Source organism: Pangasianodon hypophthalmus, chromosome 11 (genome assembly GCF_027358585.1).
Source record: "Pangasianodon hypophthalmus isolate fPanHyp1 chromosome 11, fPanHyp1.pri, whole genome shotgun sequence".
Classification (NCBI taxonomy): Eukaryota; Metazoa; Chordata; class Actinopteri; order Siluriformes; family Pangasiidae; genus Pangasianodon; species Pangasianodon hypophthalmus.
This window is the reverse complement of record NC_069720.1, coordinates 3,315,298-3,334,744: the sequence shown is the minus strand read 5'-3', so window position 1 is coordinate 3,334,744 and position 19,447 is coordinate 3,315,298. Positions and strand designations below refer to the sequence as shown.

Here is a 19,447-nt window from a genome sequence, read left to right as displayed (position 1 = left end):
GATGGAAAGAAAGAGAGATGCTTACAGGCGCAGATCCTCCGGCATACCAGTTTCCTCAACATGCCGTCACACTCTCTGGCTCAGCCTCATGCTGCCTGTGTCTCCACAGCCTGCCCCTCCTTCCCTGCTCACTGTGTGTGTGTGTGTGTGTGTGTGTGCGCGTGTGTGTGTGTGTGTGTGTGTGTGTGTGTGTGTGTGTGTGTGTGTGTGTGTGTGTGTATGACTAAGGATGCTCTCTGAGTGTGTGGTCAGATGTGTGGACAGGCAGTCACTGAACATGGGCATCTCTGCATGATTCATACAAGCACACTCCCTCCCCCTGCATACGTGTGTGTGTGTGTGTGTGTGTGTGTGACAAGTGCACCAGGAACACACCGTTTAGATGATGTGTCACTCTGTAAACACGCCTCCCAATATTACTTGATGGGGGAAGGGGTGACATGACTGGGGGGAGGAGCTAATAAACACACACACACACACACACACACACACACACACAAAACCAGGCTGTGCTAGAAATAATGCTCATGGTATAATATATACTGTACCTGTATATACTGTATACTATATATCGAAGTCGTATGTAGTACAGTGTGTCGTATGGAAGGAATACAACGTGACAGGACATGCTGTTATAGGGAAAATAAATAAACTATTAGCTTTAGATTATGTGGAGTGTTTGCCATACGAGTCTCTATGAACGGGTTGTTACTATAGAAATGATATCGTATTAGAATGAGTGCATTAATATAAACCTTTCATTCGAATTATAGCAGGAACGACTGTCAGAGCTGCTGTTACAGAACATCAGCAGCGATGTGGTGTAAACTACACAGTCATGTGATTAGCTGCCAGCTGAACTAACTACTGGATACAGCTCCCTCAGATTTACCTCAGACTGATTATTATATCCCACAGTTATCATGACTCCAAAACGTTTATCTTTTTTGCTATTTAAGCCAAACACGATAACAGGAAGTGACAAAAAAAAGGTCCTAAAATCAGTCAAAAACTTCTTAGCCTCCATTTTGGAACAGGAGTTTAATGTAAATAAAGCAATGGCACACTTAGCATGACTAGCTCTTTTTTTTTGTATTAAGGCAGCTGCCACAGACAGTTAGGGGCTTTTGAAGAAAAAAATATTAATAAATTATTAATTATGTATTACTGTTAATGAGTGACAGCCACAACTATGAATAAAATACTAGCAGCCATTGTGATTTAGCCATCGCTAATAGTTGTATTAGCTTGTTCACTCAGACAAAAAATTAGCTACGGTACATTTTAGGCTACCTGAAACATTTTGACATTTTTTTAAACGAATCTTTATAAATTCATTAAAAAAAAAGATAATTCCTGGTATTTTAGTTCTTTTAAATGTGTTAAAAAGAAAGTACGAAACAAAAATGTCCATCATATTTTCTCCATCTTACAGTGTTTTCCTCTTGTAAACACACCTGCCATCAGGAGGGTTGATCACGTCTCTACTTCAATAGATATTATTTTTATTGTACAGTACTGAGATAAAGATTGCATGCATTGTGCATTTCAGCATAAGCTGTACATCTATACTGATATTAAAACAAAAGGCCCAGGTCAAGTGGAAATGTATTGCTAAACAGGAAACAGAGGGTTAAATTAGCATCTTTAGGGATTAAACACTGTTTTAGATCACCCACTGTCTTCCCAAAATGTCACTGACTGATTGGAGATCAGACCATCTGCCCCTATAAAGTGCTCCCTCCCTGTAATAAAACACGCCTGATGAATCTGCACCCAAGGCATCCTGACACTGACAGTGGACACATTCTGATGCGTCACCAGAGAAAGTGAGTCAGTGAATGGACGCTGGTATTGGAACACAGTGTGCTGATGGAGTAAACTGGGTTAGCAGAGAGAGACACCGTTAATGGAGCAGAAAATATAAACCTGGTGTGATTTTTATATTACAGCTAGGGGGGGCTAGCAAGCTACACACACTTAATGTTGTTCAGCAGCACAGATGTCACACTGTCTTTTTAAATACACTGTTACTATCAGAACATACATGATGAATATTATATAAATTATACAAATTTAAAATCACCTCAATCTTGTTTTGATGACTTAAATTTTTTTATATATCGAGTAATAAATTGCTTAATGATGAGGAAATGGCACATGAGCTTCTACACTGTTGTTGCATGGACTGTACCTGCATATCAGGGAATAAAAGAATTTCCAAACTTTGATTAGTCTCTCTCGTATTTCTTTAAAAACAAGTATAGAACTTGACGGCAACCAGGTATTATGCCAGAAACACCATTAAAATATACTTCAAACAGGAAGAAAGCTACTGAAGTAAAACTAATTCAGATATCTGACCTTGCTGTAACCTTGACCCTGTTTGGAGTAATTCCAAAATGTAAACAGTTCATTTGCTGGTTATAATGTTAATGCCATATAAATCCAACAAACATTTAACTACACGTTCTTGAGATGTTGCGCTAACAAGAATCTTGGACAGTTGCATGGATGGACGGATGGACACGCGGACAGACCAAGAAGATCTTAGATAGCCAGAAGAAGGGCCTGGAGTTCCTGAACATGCGTATGTAAGTAACAGCTCTTTATGACAAACAGTAAGGAGGGTATTGAAGAAGAACAATTTCATTCCTGAGTGGTGCAAGACAAAAGAGTTCACCCTATCATCTGGAGATCGTGAGTTCGAATACCTACAATGACACAGCCATCCATAGCCAGGAGTCCAATAGAGCAAAGCTAGCCTTGCTCTCTGGGTGAGAGGGATAGCATACTGTCCTTCCACTGTCAATCACAGCGACACTAGCCAATCGTGGCAGTCTGTGAGCTCATGTATGCAGAAGAGGGTAAATAGCACTCTTCTCCAAGTGTCTTACGCTGAATGAGTTCAAGCTCAAAAGGATGCGGTTGGTTGGTTTCACATGTCTTAGAGGAAGTACATGTAAGCCTTCACCCTCCCCATCTTTATTTATTTCTTTTTTTTACAAGAAGATGGATGTAAATTCAATTGTTACCATTATAAAATGTGGCAACACAACAGTAAAAAACCTTTAACGTATAGAAAAATACATTACATAACAAGAAAATAAAGGTATTGGTATTAAAATAGATTTTAACAGCCTAGCAATACTAGAGTTGGTCCATGTAAGTAACTGAAGATACCTGCAATAGCTTTAGGAAAAAAGGGTATATGGGATATGACATCTGGAAAAATAGACACAACAGACATTCCTGAGTGACCTGGACATTGTTTGGAAGAGAGAATTCCCAGCTTTTCCGTCACGAAGCTTTTAGGAAGCTAATTTCAGAAGTGCAAATATTGTATAAATGTCCATCTATCAGTATAGAACACATACGTTTATCCTTCTAGAAGGGAAACTCATATGAGAATGAACATTTAATTTCTACTCCTTATAATATTTCTCCACAAGGTGGCAGCCTTCTCTATCTGAAAAAGTCTCTATCACCCTAGACCTAGAGTGTGTGAGTATGTACATCCTCAATATTCCGGATATGTAAGTGGATTAGTTATTATCGCTGAGACTTCTTGCTGTCACTGGATGTTAGAAATCATTAATAAAGTGCATATAGTATGTGCATCCACATTTGCACATTTAGTTTAATGTAAAGAGAAAGATCAGTGTCTATCTGGCCAAAACACACAGACGGCCACGCCACACACTAACTCTCTGTGACAGCTGACTGCTCACGCCATAATCCGGAAAATGAGTTAAAAACAGCCAAGACACATACCAAACACTGAACCCAGTAATCAACACATTCCACACAGACTTGTAACATGCTGAGTTTGGACTTTTTCACTTAAGAAGTGAGATGGAAATTATACGCTTGCACTGACACACGGCTCAAAGTTGACTAAAAATGCAGAGATGCACCATAAAACTGCAGCCTCTGAAACGCTCCAGTGTGAAGCCTCAGCTCACATTTTGTCTCAGATGAAATCCACTAATCCTTATTGAGAGGCAAGGGAATGAGCAAATGAGCTGGAATGCAGGAGGTTTAGGTCTCGGGTCGCTCCCGCAGATCAGCTTAACCTCAATCAGAGCAACAAAAGCTCAAAGCTGCACAGTGTTTATGTGCGGCTCGTGTTTCTTAACAGTGCAAACTCTCTCAAATAAAACGAACACTGCAAAATAAAGAACTCAAATAAAGAACAGTCGCATGTGAACGAGATCATGAGATCTTCTTTTTTTTAAAAAAAACGTCCTACTTTTCGGTCCTTACAGCTTAACTTGGGTTAGGTCAACACTCATAAAAGTAGGTCTTAACTAGGTCAGGATGTGTCCTTTACCTACCCCTTAAAATGTGACCTAATTTCTCTCTCATCCGCCGCAACACATGCCTCTAATCATTCTGTTTCAGGTACCTCCTTATTAGGCCTCTCAGGTCAATGTGTTCCCTGATACTCAGACACGGCAGATGGCTTCCTACTGTAAATAACATTCCTAACCGCAGCGCTGGAGTCATTCATAAAGACCACAGCAGTACTAATCAGTATGAGGATGAGGAAATGTGTATGAAGTGCTCAGCTGGTCAAGAAAATCCATTTTTGAACCAAAAATACAACATTTAAGTTCTTATACTCAGGTCCAGAGCCACTGGGAGAACTGAGAATGAAAGACACATAAGGTGCTATATATAAAGCAACTCTGTATGTAAATTCACAACACTGAATAAAGAATTCCTAGAAAGAAAAAAAACACACACACACATACATATATATATATATATACACTATATTACCAAAAGTATTTGGTCACCTGCCTTGACTCACATATGAACTTAAGTGCCATCCCATTCCTAACCCATAGGGTTCAATATGATGTCGGTCCACCTTTTGCAGCTATTACAGCTTCAACTCTTCTGGGAAGGCTGTCCACAAGGTTGAGGAGTGTGTTTATAGGAATTTTTGACCTTTCTTCCAAAAGCGCATTGGTGAGGTCACACACTGATGTTGGTCAGAAGGCCTGGCTCTCAGTCTCCGCTCTAATTCATCCCAAAGGTGTTCTATCGGGTTCAGGTCAGGACTCTGTGCAGGCCAGTCAAGTTCATCCACACCAGACTCTGTCATCCATGTCTTTATGGACCTTGCTTTGTGCACTGGTGCACAGTCATGTTGGAAGAGGAAGGGGCCCGCTCCAAACTGTTCCCACAAGGTTGGGAGCATGGAATTGTCCAAAATGTTTTGGTATCCTGAAGCATTCAAAGTTCCTTTCACTGGAACTAAGGGGCCAAGCCCAACTCCTGAAAAACAACCCCACACCATAATTCCTCCTCCACCAAATTTCACACTCGGCACAATGCAGTCCGAAATGTACCGTTCTCCTGGCAACCTCCAAACCCAGACTCGTCCATCAGATTGCCAGATGGAAAAGCGTGATTCATCACTCCAGAGAACGCGTCTCCACTGCTCTAGAGTCCAGTGGCGGCGTGCTTTATACCACTGCATCCGACGCTTTGCATTGCACTTGGTGATGTGTGGCTTGGATGCAGCTGCTCGGCCATGGAAACCCATTCCATGAAGCTCTCTGCGTACTGTACTTGGGCTAATCTGAAGGTCACATGAAGTTTGGAGCTCTGTAGCAATTGACTGTGAAGAAAGTCGACGACCTCTTTGCACTATGCGCTTCAGCATCCGCTGACCCCTCTCCGTCAGTTTACGTGGCCTACCACTTCGTGGCTGAGTTGCTGTTGTTCCCAAACTCTTCCATTTTGTTATGATAAAGCTGACAGTTGACTGTGGAATATTTAGGAGCGAGGAAATTTCACGACTGGATTTGTTGCACAGGTGGCATCCTATGACAGTTCCACGCTGGAATTCACTGAGCTCCTGAGAGCGGCCCATTCTTTCACAAATGTTTGTAAAAACAGTCTGCATGATTAAGTGCTTGATTTTATACACCTGTGGCCAGGCCAAGTGATTAGGACACCTGATTCTGATCATTTGGATGGGTGACCGAATACTTTTGGTAATATAGTGTATATATATATATATATATATATATATATATATATATATATATATATATATAGTACTGTACAAAAGTCTTAGGCACATGCGAAGAAATGCTGTAGAGCAAAGATGCCTTCACAAATAATGAAACTAAATGTTTGTACATTAAAAAAAATAAAAAAGAGCAGTAAACAGTAATAAATGAAACAAAGTCAATATTTGGTGTGACGATCCTTCGCTTTTAAAAAAAAAAAAAACAGTATTCTCAGGTGCAGTGTGTGCAGTTTTATAAGGAAATGAGCTGTAAGTGTTACTGAGCATCTTGCAGAAGCAGCCACAGTTCTTCTGGAGACTTTGACTGTCGACTCGCTTCTTATTTCTGCAGCGAAACCCAGCAGCCTTCATTATGTTTTTATCTGAAAAGCGTCTCTTATGTAACCTGCTGCTTTCTTTACTAACATACAAACATTTTTCTGTAACATTTAATTTTGTGCTGGAAAACTAATGTTTGGAATCTAAAAGGTTTTTGTACTGAATCAATAATGTAGAAGTCAGAAAATAAAAATCTATAACAAAGTTTGTACTAAAAAAACAGGTGCCAAGACTTTTGCACAGAACTGTATATATAAAGCATTGTGTGTTCAGCTATTGTTACAGTCAGCTGCACTATTATTGACCCCCTTGGTAGAGATGGGAAAAAAAACTTATGAAAAATGGTTAATTAGCTTATTTGAAGTAAATTTATTCTAATAAATTTTTTTAAAAGCACTCCTAGAAATTCTTAAGAACAAAATGTAATTAAAAGTGAACTGCAAAAAGGTTGAAATCTTAGTGAAATCCATTAAGAAGTAGGCAAAGAAGGCTGGGAAAATCAAACAGGTGAGCCATACATCATCATCATCATCATCACTATTATTATTATTATTATTTTTTTTTTTTTTTTTTTTTTATCTGGTTGTTCCATGGAACGTATTATAATTTTTTTCCCATTACACAAAATATGGTCTTGCTTTCAAGTAAATAGATTACGTCCACATATTTTTTTCATAGATTTTTTTTTTGTCTGAATTTCTAATGTATCCTGGTTTTTGTACATGCACATCGTTTATGTATAACTGCAGCTGCTGAGGTACAGAAACCTCAGAAAGCTCAGACGTAGCCACCCAGGACAGAACGGCAGTGTGGGTACTCTAGCTTCAGCTCAGACAGAAAGAGAAAAGGAAACACAGGACGCTTCTGTTCAGCGCAAACCGATCCACTATTCAGAACAGTAACAATGAACACAATGCTCTCCTGGAATTCATCACAGCTGAAACGTGACCATGACACAGTCTTCATCCCAAGAAACAGGAGAATCACGGCAGAGGAGGTTATGGAGAGACTAAAGCAAAAGAGCCAGAGGGGATTTACACATACAGTAGAGTTTTAAGTCTAACTTCACCACCAGTGAAGTTATGGAAAACTAAAAAAATTTGTCAAATGATAATTCTCAAACCACACCATTTTTGTAACAAGAGCTCAGGACATTCCCCTCCCTATCTCCAGTCACCAGAATACTAGCACTACCTCTGACTACCACTTCCTGCTTTTAAAGTATTTAAGCAGCTCATGTTTAACCATTCATTACGAAGTCTTGCCATTCTGTGAGTGTGAGTAAGTTCTGAGCCTTGTTATTACTGACTACCTGATCACGTATTGAATACTTGTTGTGTTTTTTTGATGTCTCTTTGGATTAAACTTTGACCTTGTTGAACTGTACACCTTCCTTGGTTTTGGCCTGAGACCTACTGTAACTGCTCATGAACCCAGCGTGGCTTTATAAACCTTCAGAAGATGGAAAGTTTCAACCATGACTTGTTATGACTTCATTATACTCGAAGACACAAAATGACTTCCTATTTTTGGCTAATATGAAACAACAGAAAATACACTGCCCTTTACAACATCTGAACAGTTCGTGGCTGATTCACGGAGCAGGTGATGTGGTGCAAGAAGAAAAGAGCTCAGGCCTGGCAGGCAGCCACAAGGCCCCGAGTGAGGGTGGAAATCCAGCCTGATCAGGACATTAAGATGCTGAGCTTTGCACATTACACTACTGCAAATATTTCTCCTTCTAAACGCAAACCTCACATGATCTGCTCTCAAAGACACATGACTTTCTCTCAGAAGCTTGAAAATCCAGTGTTAAAACCAGGAACAAGGTGAAGAAACACATCCTAAATAAAGAAAAGCTCTTATTTTGGAGAGTAGTGTCACTGTGTGTGGGCTCAGCACTGTGAAAGAGCGACACATACCCAGCAGGTCCTACACACATTCCCTAACACACACACACACACACACACAGACACAGGCATGCCAAGATGCTGGAAACACAACAGTCAACCCAGTGAAACCCTTCAGTGTTCCTCTGCCAGGAACCCATATACACACATACACACAATTGCACACATATACACACACAAACACATACAGATGTGATTCGGGGGCAAATCTATCCCTACATTCACACTAGCAAGCAACAACACGACAGGGGAACATTCATTTTCTATGTACATGCGTGACAAAGAGCCGCGATTTCAGCGACAGAACAAGCAACATTTGATTTGAGATGCTCTCAATTGTATGTAAAATAGATATGACGCAGTAAACCTACAAATCATGGCTCAAATGATTCCTCAGAGCAATCCTATACTGCGTTTCATCAGTCCCACACCCACAACTCTACTTCCTATCTGCTATTAGTTCCTATTTACTGTTCGACATGCAAAACTGGAAAACGTATAACCGTCCAGTTATCATATCCTGTCATATACAACTTCTCATTATGTCTGTGTAAAGAGACATTATGAAAAATAAAAAATAAAACTCCCCACTTGCAGCTGAATTCGTTCCTATTTACTGCATGATCAAAAGTGAAAGAAAAATATTTGTACCCTGTCATATACAACCTTTCATTAAATGTGCATAGAGAAATTATGAAGAAAAATGCAGTACTGTGCAAAAGTCTTAGGCACATGCAAAGAAATGCTGTAGAGCAAAGATGCCTTCAATAATAATGAAACTAAATGTTTGTACATTAAAAAAATCCTATAAAGAGCAGTAAACAGTAATAAATGAAACAAAGTCAATATTTGGTCTGACGATCCTTCGCTTAAAAAAAAACAGTATTCTCAGGTGCAGTGTGTGCAGTTTTATAAGGAAATGAGCTGGAAGTGTTACTGAGCATCTTGCAGAAGCAGCCACAGTTCTTCTGGAGACTTTGACTGTCGACTCGCTTCTTATTTCTGCAGCGAAACCCAGCAGCCTTCATTATGTTTTTATCTGAAAAGTGTCTCTTATGTAACCTGCTGCTTTCTTTACTGACATACAAACATTTTTCTGTAACATTTAATTTTGTGCTGGAAAACTAATGTTAGGAATCTAAAATGTTTTTGTACTGAATCAATTATGTATAAGTCATAAAATAAAAATCTATAACAAAGTTTGTACTAAAAAAAAAAAAAAACAGGGTGCCTAAGACTTTTGCACAGTGCTGTAAAACTCGGAAGGAAGTAGCAGAGATCGTTGGTTCATCATTAGCTTGTTTTGCGAATCTGCAAACGAAGCTAGTATGAAGCCTAGCATGTAACACATAAAACAAACAACTAATTGTCACAATGACTATTACATTTAATATTGCATTAGAAGCCGTATATAGCTATTACGCTTTCTCATTGGAACTAAAAAAAATGCTGGACAGGCCACACAAGCAACGACAATAGCAGCTGCTAACATGCCAAGAAGAGACTTGCTGCTTGCTACTGTAAACGTAGGGATAAAATACTTCGCAAAATGCTAATTTATTCATACTCTTATAAAAAAAAATGCCATGACACAAAGGTATATTTACAAGCATGGAGCTCTGAAGTGACTGTGCAGAGAAACTGTCCCACTGAGCACTTCAGTTCTGCGAGCACTGAGCACTTCCTTTCGCCACAGTTCACGATACCTAGCGCTCATTTTTAATGCCTGAGCTCACCAATACTGTTCAGCACTTAAAGATACGGTTTAAACACCATCTTACACATGATCTTACACAAAAAACTCGCAAAGAATGAGGAGTTCATTGCAAGCAGCATAAAGCAGTAACCATGTTCTATGATGTCCTTGATTGCTTAATATTAAGAATGATGTTCATTTTGTTATCAGTGTGCTTATCAGTGTTGAGGTGTAGCAAAAACCATATATATATATATATATTATACCCAGTCTGAAAAAAATTATAGTGTTGCACCCTTCCTTTATTACTAATAATCGATAAACAGCAAACAGACATTTCTCACTGATTATTCCTGCAAAAAGACTATCGTGTTGCTCACACTGCACACTTTAAAAAATTAAGATCTTTAGCATCAATAGTTAATTCTGTGTAAGAAATATGAGAACTGGCACAAAGCAAGATGTCGCTCAAGATGAATTCATCCCAATAAACTAAACTAAGTCAGGCAGCAACTTGCTACTCCCAGCACATAAAAGCCTCATTAGCATGAAGCCACAAGACGGAAGAATGATAATGAAGCTCTGTAAATGTGCACCTGCTTCATTCCTAATGAAAATGAGGTTAGCTATTAAGCGCCAGAGTCAACCTTACGTAAACAGTGTGTTAAACTCACAGCATGTATCCACACACAACGTGTGTATGACATGTCAGTCACCTGCCGAAGTCTAGAAATAAGCAGAGAAGAAATGTGCTAGAAATGATTCCTGACTGCTCGCTGAGCTCTTACCTTCCCCGGACGTCATGCCCAGTGTGCTGATATTCGATGCAGTACAGTTAGTGTGTGTATATAAGTGCGAGCGTTTGCTCTCCTTTGCTCTGCATAGCTTCACTCTCCTGTCTTTCCTGTTCCTTCCCTCCCTCCCTCCTTCCTTCCTTCTCGCTCTCTCGCTCTCCTCCCCTCTCTGGGTGATCTTGTGACTGCAGATACAAAGTGCCACCATTCTCCAAAAAAAGAGGCTGCAACTGCTTGTTCAAGCCTCCTCGTCTACTTCACCTCACCCCATCTTTTAATTCTCTTTCTCCATTCCACCCACTCTGCACTTGGCCTCCTTCAAGAAGGGGACTTTTCCACCCTAGAGATCTGTAAGGGCACCAGGACGGGTGCTTTGATGTGTGCTAACCTTTATGCAGCACAAAGAAACACTGAGTGGCTTCCACCTCCTCCTGCAAACACTCAACAACAGAAAGAAAGCTCTTCAGAGCTTTTATCCACTGTGCTATTTAACATTTAAGGCCTGGGGGTGTAAATATTTATAGATCGCTGAAGTGTTCTTAATGTTTACAGTACGGCTGCACAAATTAAAACTCTCTATCTGTCAATCTACCGAAGGAGGTGTGGCCAGTGTGCCTGTCAGCAAAGAAGGTGTGGTTTGTGCCTGTTGTGTTTGTGCACGAAGGCATGTGCTGCGTCCCAATTCGCCTACTTATACTATGCACTTAAAGTATGCACTTTTTTGTGAAAATACTGGGACATACTAACACGTCATCTAAAGGAAGAGAACATGGTGTGCCGAGTTATTTACACTGTCGCCGTAAACAAACTCATCGCTGCATTTCAGCTTTTCTTCATTCATTACTCCTTATATATTTTAATTTACCATTCGCTCGATTTATTCATTTAAGTTCTTACATTTAAATACTGAAGACGCTCGTACGCCATGTTTGCAGGTTGAATTCAGCAATGCAAACCATCACAAAACTCCTCCTCCCTCCCTCACGCAAGGAGTTGTGGGCAATATTAGCTGAAAAAGTGTCCATGGATCCACAGTTTGAAAATCTACCGGAAATATAGACCATCCGGGTACCTTTGGGATACTCAATTCAACATACTACAATTTGGGACATGCTAATTTTAATCTCGGACACTATTTAGGACGGATAGTAGACGAATTGGGACACAGCATTGGTGTTTGTATTTATTAGTCACACTGAAGGAGGTGTGTCCTCTGTGCCTGCCAGAGCCCTTAAGCAAGTGTGGCCTCGGTGCTTGTCTGTCCAGCGAAGGAGACATGCACCCTGTCTGTCTGTCCAGCGAAGGAGACACAGACTCTCTCTGTCTGTCCAGCGAAGGAGACACAGTCTCTGTCTGTCAGTCCAGCGAAGGAGACACAGACTCTCTCTGTCAGTCCAGTGAAGGAGGCACGGACCCTGTCTGTCAGTCCAGCGAAGGAGGCACGGTGTCTGTCTGTCTGTCCAGCGAAGGAGACACAGTGTCTGTCTGTCAGTCCAGCGAAGGAGACATGGTCTCTGTCTGTCAGTCCAGCGAAGGAGACATGGTGTCTGTCTGTCTGTCCAGTGAAGGAGGCGTGACCTCTCCGAGTCCCTGTAAAGGAGGATTGGCCTTGGTACCTGTCAGCAATATTGAAGGACACAAGGCTGAAAGTACTAGTGCAGTAAAACAGAGTAAAAAAGAGTGTGGCCTCTGTGCTTCGCATGGTCTCTGTGTCTGTCAGTTTCACCAAAAGTGCTATGACCTCAGTAGCCATTTATAACAGTCACAGACCTCCTGTGGCCTCTGTGCCTGAGAGTACTAGTGAAGGGGGTGTGGCCTCTGTACACGTTAGCTGTAGTAAAGGGGGCAGGGCCTCTGTATCTGTCAGTCCTATTTAAGGAGGAGTGGCATCATTGCATATCAGTCCTGTTAAAGGAGGCATAGCCTCTGTACCTGTCAGTCTTAGTGAAGGAGGTGTGGCCAAAATGCCTGTTAGTCTTAGCAGTAGAGGTGTGGCCTCTATACCTGTCAGTCTTAGTGAAGAAGGTGTGGCCTTTATGCTTGCCAGTCTCACTGAAGGTGGTATTGCCTTTCAGGCTCAGTGTAGGAGGCATGGCCTCTGTGGCTGTTAGTCCTCTAAAAGGAATCATGTCTACCATTCTTCAAAACTAACTTTTTATAATTAATTTACACAATATTGAATCACTATATCCCTTCGGATCACTGATAACATATAGTCCACTGGAGAATTAGTTGGACTTACCAAGAGAATAGGCAGATAATCATTTTCATTAAAGGTGTCAATAATTCTGGTGTGTTAACTATATACAGACCTGCATCATATCGGAATGAGAGATACCAAATACTGCAAATATGTTTAGCCAAAATAATAATACATAAAGTATACTGAACAGTCCAAATTCCCACAGTTAAACAAATTTCTGCTACTGATCATCAATGACACCAAGCCAAAAAGTCAGACTCTGGACCGTTTACAACATAATAAACTGAATTAAATGTCTATCATTCACCTACTGTTACTTTTGAAAGCATAATCCATAATGTAGAAATAATTAGCCTTTTAATTGACAGTTATTGAGTAGAGGAGAGTCAGGTGATTAAGGGGTTGCAGAGAGAGAAACACCCATGAAGATTATTAATCACACACAGCTCAATACTGCTGTCCAGAATAACACTGCCAATAAAAGTATCGGTCCTCTGAGCTGATAACATCTGGAAACATCTGGAAATAAGGTTCACTGTACCTTTCAGCTGTGTTCAGAAACATGTCCATGATCACAACAAAATCCACACGCTACACACTCCTCCAAAGGCATTTTTGGGAAAAAAGTATGACTGTAAATAATCCACCTTGTTCATGTTCATTACACTACGACTGTATTTTACACACACCTACTCAATCACTGCTGATGGTGTGTTAGGGATGTCAGAACATACTGAAAAATATCAGCACAAATGGAGAACAAATCTAATCACCTGACACGACTGTCACAGCGAGGCTGCATGAGTCTGCAGTCTGCAGAAGTATTCGGTTCAACCTCACCTCTTCTTATTATTATGTGCGTTATTCCTATGACTGTTATGATTTTTTGTGAATGGTTCCATGAAAATCCAAAATAATCCACCATAAGACAAACAGCAAATAGTCTGATGAGATTAAACTACAAGATATATGTCACTGAACGGTGAGAAAATGTACAGCATGGTAGTGTGTACTGGTCAGATTAACAGTGTTGTACGGTTTTGTCCTACAAACCCCAAAACAAATGCATACAGACAGGGCTGATGTGTAATCACTCACCTGCAGACAGCACCATATTCCCTGATCGCTGTACTTCGTCAAATTTGCTAAAAATGACATTCAACCTAAAAAAAAAGACAGAAAAGAACGATGTTTCAGCCACAGCAGTCCCACTTCCAACGTTATCACACTGCTGTGTGTTTGTAAGTGAGAACTTCAGTCACATGCAGGAACACCAAAAAGGGAACTTCACAAAAGGTCTAAAATAGAGCAGCATACTTTCATGTGGTGACACATTTACATAATAATAATAATTTTAAAAAAAAAACATGTAAAAAGTCGTACCGTGATTGTGGCAAGCCTTTTTTCCCGAGATCCATTCGCACTCTTTCTCCAACATGTCTGTAAATCTCCACAAGACAGTTCATAGCTCCATCTCGAACCTAGAGCAGAGAATAAAGACTTTGACACTAAAACACCCTGAATTTAAATAAATAATGAATTAGGAAGGAAATGAAGGGAAACACATTGACTAGATTTATTCTGAAATATTTGCGATATGTTCAGTGATTTGTTGGATGGTGCTCTATTTCTGTTATTTCTGTAAGAAACATTTCTGTGTTCGTGTGCCGCTCTAACGTCACAGGGAGATATTGCTAGTGCAGTTACAATGGATTTTATTATCCATAATAATATATCATACAGTAGATTGTTTGGTTTTTTCTGTAGTGTATTATTTGGCCACTAGATGGCGCCCAAAACCAAGGTTTCACAGCTAACCTCGGGGAATTTTATTTAAAACTAGAGACACAAAAGACACCCTGTAGGCTACTTACCTGACTTGTGGGGTCTCCTAACAGACTGCATATGTGAGGAACAATCTTGCTCAGAGTTAAACCCTGGGCTCCATATCTGAAGAAATCAGCAATGGAAGAAAAAAAAAATCATTTTCATTATTTGCACTTTTAACGCACACTGTAAATGAACGTGCAGACCGGACGACGAGTGATACGCACATATTTAGTGTGGAAATAAGGCAAAAGCAGACAGCCTCTCTAGTCCTGTTGTTCTTGTGTTTGAATCCTCCCAACATTCGATCCCATACGTACTGCAAACGACAGATCACATGGTTTAAAGCATAAAGCAATAATGATAATATATCAATATATCAAAGTATTTACTTTGTGGTTTCTGAAATATATGAGTAACTGTTTGCCTGGCTATCTATCAGATAATTATCATGGGCCACACAGGATACGATGCCTGCCATTGGGACCTGTTTTTATGTGTTAAAAGAAGAAAAATAGAGCTGGGTAACACTGGGCTTCTTCCTGAATAAATACATTCACCAGTATGGGAGTACAAACCTGTGGATTGGCAGCTTGATCCATTATTTTTAACAGCAGAGCCTGGGCTTGGTCTCTCACTTGGTCTTTGGCATCACCTAAACGGTCTGTTAAACTGGGCAGGACTGAAGACAAAAGGACAAAGACGGAAAACTTACACGTCTTTTAATGACACTGTAAACCTGTGAAATGAATCAGGTATAAATGGGTCATCTGGTCTCTAAATTCTCCCCATTCTATTCATGTAGATCTAGAGGAAAAAAAGCGGGGGCTTGGGGTGTGTGATCTGTAATAAATACTGTGTACTTTAAAACAATAAGCAAGATTTTTACCTGTACCAATTTGGGGTTTAAAGCGATTTTGTAATCTGGTCACTAAAGCAGACACAATGTCCATTCCCAGAAGAGCCACCTGAAAAAGAAAGGCATAATAATATAAAAGTGTATAAATACACCAAAAAATACAAAAAATATTTATAATCAACCAAAAGTTAGATCTTTCTCAACAAGTATGCTGTAAGTGAAACGAGTTTTCAAGCTTTTGGCTTGTATCAGCTGTATAACCCCGCCCATTTGAGATCGCACTGCTGGTATGCAAATGAGGACAGCAAAGGCTCATGGGTAGTGCAAAAATTGCTCTTTTACTCGCTGTTATTTCTATAAATATACGCGGGATTTTAAAAATACTACATGGAATAAGTATATTGTGACTATACTCGCAGATCCATGATAAATGATTAAGCAATTGAGACATGAATATACCTTCCATCAAGTAAATTCCGGGGTAAAATGATAACACCGGTACTCCGCACGCGCACATTCAACCTTCCTTGTCTTGGGGTGGATTGGGCTGTTCAATGAACGTGTAGTGAGAACATCCCTGCTAACACCTGACCAACACAACCAGCATCACCTGAGTGTTTACTACTCGGGCTACGGTGCAATTTTTGGAAACCATTACATTCTGGTCAAAGAAAAACAAAACATGAAGTGTGTTTGTGGCTTAACAGTGTTCTCTAGTGGATATTTTGAGAATTGCTGCTCAGTTTTTTTGCTTTTCAGATACTCTAAGTCTGATTAAGTGTCCTGTTTCTGTATATAACAACACAAGGAATAAAGCTCCTTTATTTTTAACCAAAACCAAGAGAACCACATTAGGAATATATATATATATATATATACAGTATTGTGCAAAAGTCTTAGGCACATGCAAAGAAATGCTGTAGAGCAAAGATGCCTTCATAAATAATGAAATTAAATGTTTCTACATTTAAAAAAAATACTATAAAGAGCAGTAAACAGTAATAAATGAAACAAAGTCAATGTTTGGTGTGACGATCCTTCGCTTTTAAAAAAATAAAGCAGTATCTCAGGTGCAGTGTGTGCAGTTTTATAAGGAAATGAGCTGGAAGTGTTACTGAGCATCTTGCAGAAGCAGCCACAGTTCTTCTGGAGACTTTGACTGTCGACTCGCTTCTTATTTCTGCAGCGAAACCCAGCAGCCTTCATTATGTTTTTATCTGAAAAGTGTCTCTTATGGAATCTGCTGCTTTCTTTACTGACATACAAACATTTTTGTGTAAGATTTCATTTTGTGCTGGAAAACTAATGTTTGGAATCTAAAATGTTTTTATACTGAATCAATAATGTAGAAGTCAGAAAATACAAATCTATAACAAAGTTTGTACTAAAAAAAAAAACAAGCTGCCTAAGACTTTTGCACAGTGCTGTATATAATATTATATATATTCATCCATCCATCATTTTCTGTACCGCTTATCCTACACAGAGTCACGGGGAGCCTGGAGACCATCCCAAGGTGGGGGACACCCTGGATGAGGTGCAAACCCATCACAGGGAACAATCACACACACACACGCCCATTCACTCACTACGAACAATTCAGAGATGCCTATCGGACTACAACGCATGTCTCTGCACTGGGGGAGGAAACCGGAGTACCCGGAGAAAACCCCTGAATCACGGGGAGAATATGCAAACTCCGCCCACACAGGGCAGAGGCGGAAATCGAACCCCCAACCCTGGAGGTGCGAGGCAACAGTGCTTGCTAACTGAAGCCACCAAAACATTTTTTATTTAGTCCTTAAAAAATCATGACATTTTTATTCATTTTTATTCAACGTATCCCATTAACACTGGGCAGAAGTTCCACACACTCACTCACCGCACATGCATATATACAAATTGAATTCTAACTCATGTACATATGCACTGATCTGTTTTATTGTTTCTGTGATTTTTCTTATCTTATTATTTTATAGTACTTCTGATGTATAGGTATTTATAGAAATTCTTTGCTTTGATGTTACTCTTCTTATCTTAGCTTATCTTATTCAAAACCCAACACAATTCTGAGATGTGAGGAAGACGGAGAACCCACAGGCACGGGGAGAACGTCCAAACCTCAACACAGACAATAACCAGAGCTCAGGATTGAACCCTGAACCTGTAAGGCACAAACACATCTCGACATGCTGATATTTTTACATTATATAACACACAAGGAATAAAACACTTCTGGAAAATGATCAACTACAGGGTGGTGTGAGGAGTTACTCTTACCACCCAGATGCTGATTATTTTCCAATAACAGCACACCCTGTAGTGTTTTGTTCCTCTTATACCACAGCAATTTGCCAACAAGTACAATTTTCACTTGATCAATGAACAACATGTCACACTTTTAACCATTTATTGTTGCATTTAATGATGTGGAATGGCAGAAGGACAACTCTTTGTTCTGGTTATGCCTTACTTCATAGCAGTTTTAAACAACTGTTCCCTCACCAGCCTCTCTTAGGGGGGAAAAAAAAGAAGAAGAAGAAAAATCTTGTCATGTTAGCAAAGAAACCAGACCGGAAAGCACACTTTCCCAAAGCACTGACACTGGAGACTCCTTCCATAAATGTCAAATACATTTCCATACAAAAAGCTTCATGATATTAACAATAATATGTTTTTCTTTGATAAATAAGAACACATTTTAATCCATATATTAAGCAGAGTTTATGTAGAGATCCCCTGTGCAAAGCGTTACTTACAGAAATGATAAAAGATTAGAAAAAGCACATTAATATAAATTTATATAAACAGTTGGAGTTATTGTCAGAGCTGCTGTTACAGAAGATTAATCAACACCTTCTGACCAATCAGATTCGAAAATTCAACAACTATTGATGCCACTGTGGTTCACACACACACACACAGACACACACACACACACACACAAAGAGCCAGTAGTTCTAGTAAGGCAAGAGCCTGATGCAGTATATTCTTTCCTGGTGTGGATTTCCTGCCTGAGGGAACTACAGGCCTCTGAACTAGATCTGTGGATCTCACACATCTGTAATACAACACACACACTGTCTCTCACACACACACACACACACACACACTCTCAGTAGAGTTATATCGGACATTCAGTCCTCACGGTATTCCTTATTCAACTTTAACTGATAAATAGGATAAGAAAACCTGACAGTTTTAAACTTATGTGGATGTTTGGCTGGTCTCAATGAGGTAAACTGCTTTTTTACAGAAAAAAAAGGAAAGTAAAGATCTAAAAGGTTTCCTTTTGGTTACTGAGGTTACAGTTAAGAGTTTGATTTAGGTGTGTGTGTGAAAATAAGCTGTAGCAGAGCTGCAGAGGGACTCCTGGCCTCATTTCTGCGTGTGGTGCGGCTACACTTGGTGGAGATGACTGGGTTTCCAGGCCAGCTCAGGAAGAAGAGCTCTGATTGGTCGGCTCGGCTCAGGCGTCATTAGAACGTTCTAGTAAATTGGGACTAAATAGGTCAAACGGTGAGCACTCTCGCTGTTCGACACACAACATGATTCTTGGGTTTGTAATTTTAGCGGCAATGTGGAGGATTACGAGTAATCTCAGGCCGCAAGTTGCGGCGCACTGTATGGTAGAAAAGCTCTATAAGTGTCTTTCATTGTCTTTGTTAGGTTTATTTGCTAAGCTGTACACTGCAAGTTTGTTAAACAGAGGCAACAAAATGAACACGTGATCGTGAAGGTCTCAAGCAGGAGCATAAAGAACACATTGATAGTGCTGCAGCTCTTCAGGT

General features: G+C 39.9%; 1 protein-coding gene and 1 non-coding gene across 30 annotated transcripts in view; one reads left to right on the top strand and one right to left on the bottom strand.

The window, feature by feature from the left end:
• The window catches only part of LOC113536476 (CLIP-associating protein 1-B-like), a 72,821-nt gene that overhangs the window by 38,508 nt on the left and 14,866 nt on the right, over positions 1–19,447 (bottom strand). For 27 of the 29 annotated variants that reach the window (XM_053238180.1, XM_053238188.1, XM_053238183.1 and 24 more), the window contains exons 3-8: positions 15,687–15,765; positions 15,376–15,479; positions 15,025–15,116; positions 14,845–14,920; positions 14,354–14,451; positions 14,069–14,133 (exon numbers count right to left, since the gene is read on the bottom strand). In XM_053238180.1, coding sequence (XP_053094155.1) covers positions 14,069–14,133; positions 14,354–14,451; positions 14,845–14,920; positions 15,025–15,116; positions 15,376–15,479; positions 15,687–15,765 — 514 coding nt within the window. Of the gene's footprint in view, positions 1–25; positions 393–10,761; positions 10,906–14,068; positions 14,134–14,353; positions 14,452–14,844; positions 14,921–15,024; positions 15,117–15,375; positions 15,480–15,686; positions 15,766–19,447 lie in introns of those variants that run through there. The other 2 variants (XM_053238200.1, XM_053238201.1) reach the window with 2 other exon arrangements.
• Positions 16,177–16,308, top strand: LOC113536796 (U4atac minor spliceosomal RNA). The gene has a single exon (XR_003403706.2). It is a non-coding gene; the product is annotated as a U4atac minor spliceosomal RNA (small nuclear RNA).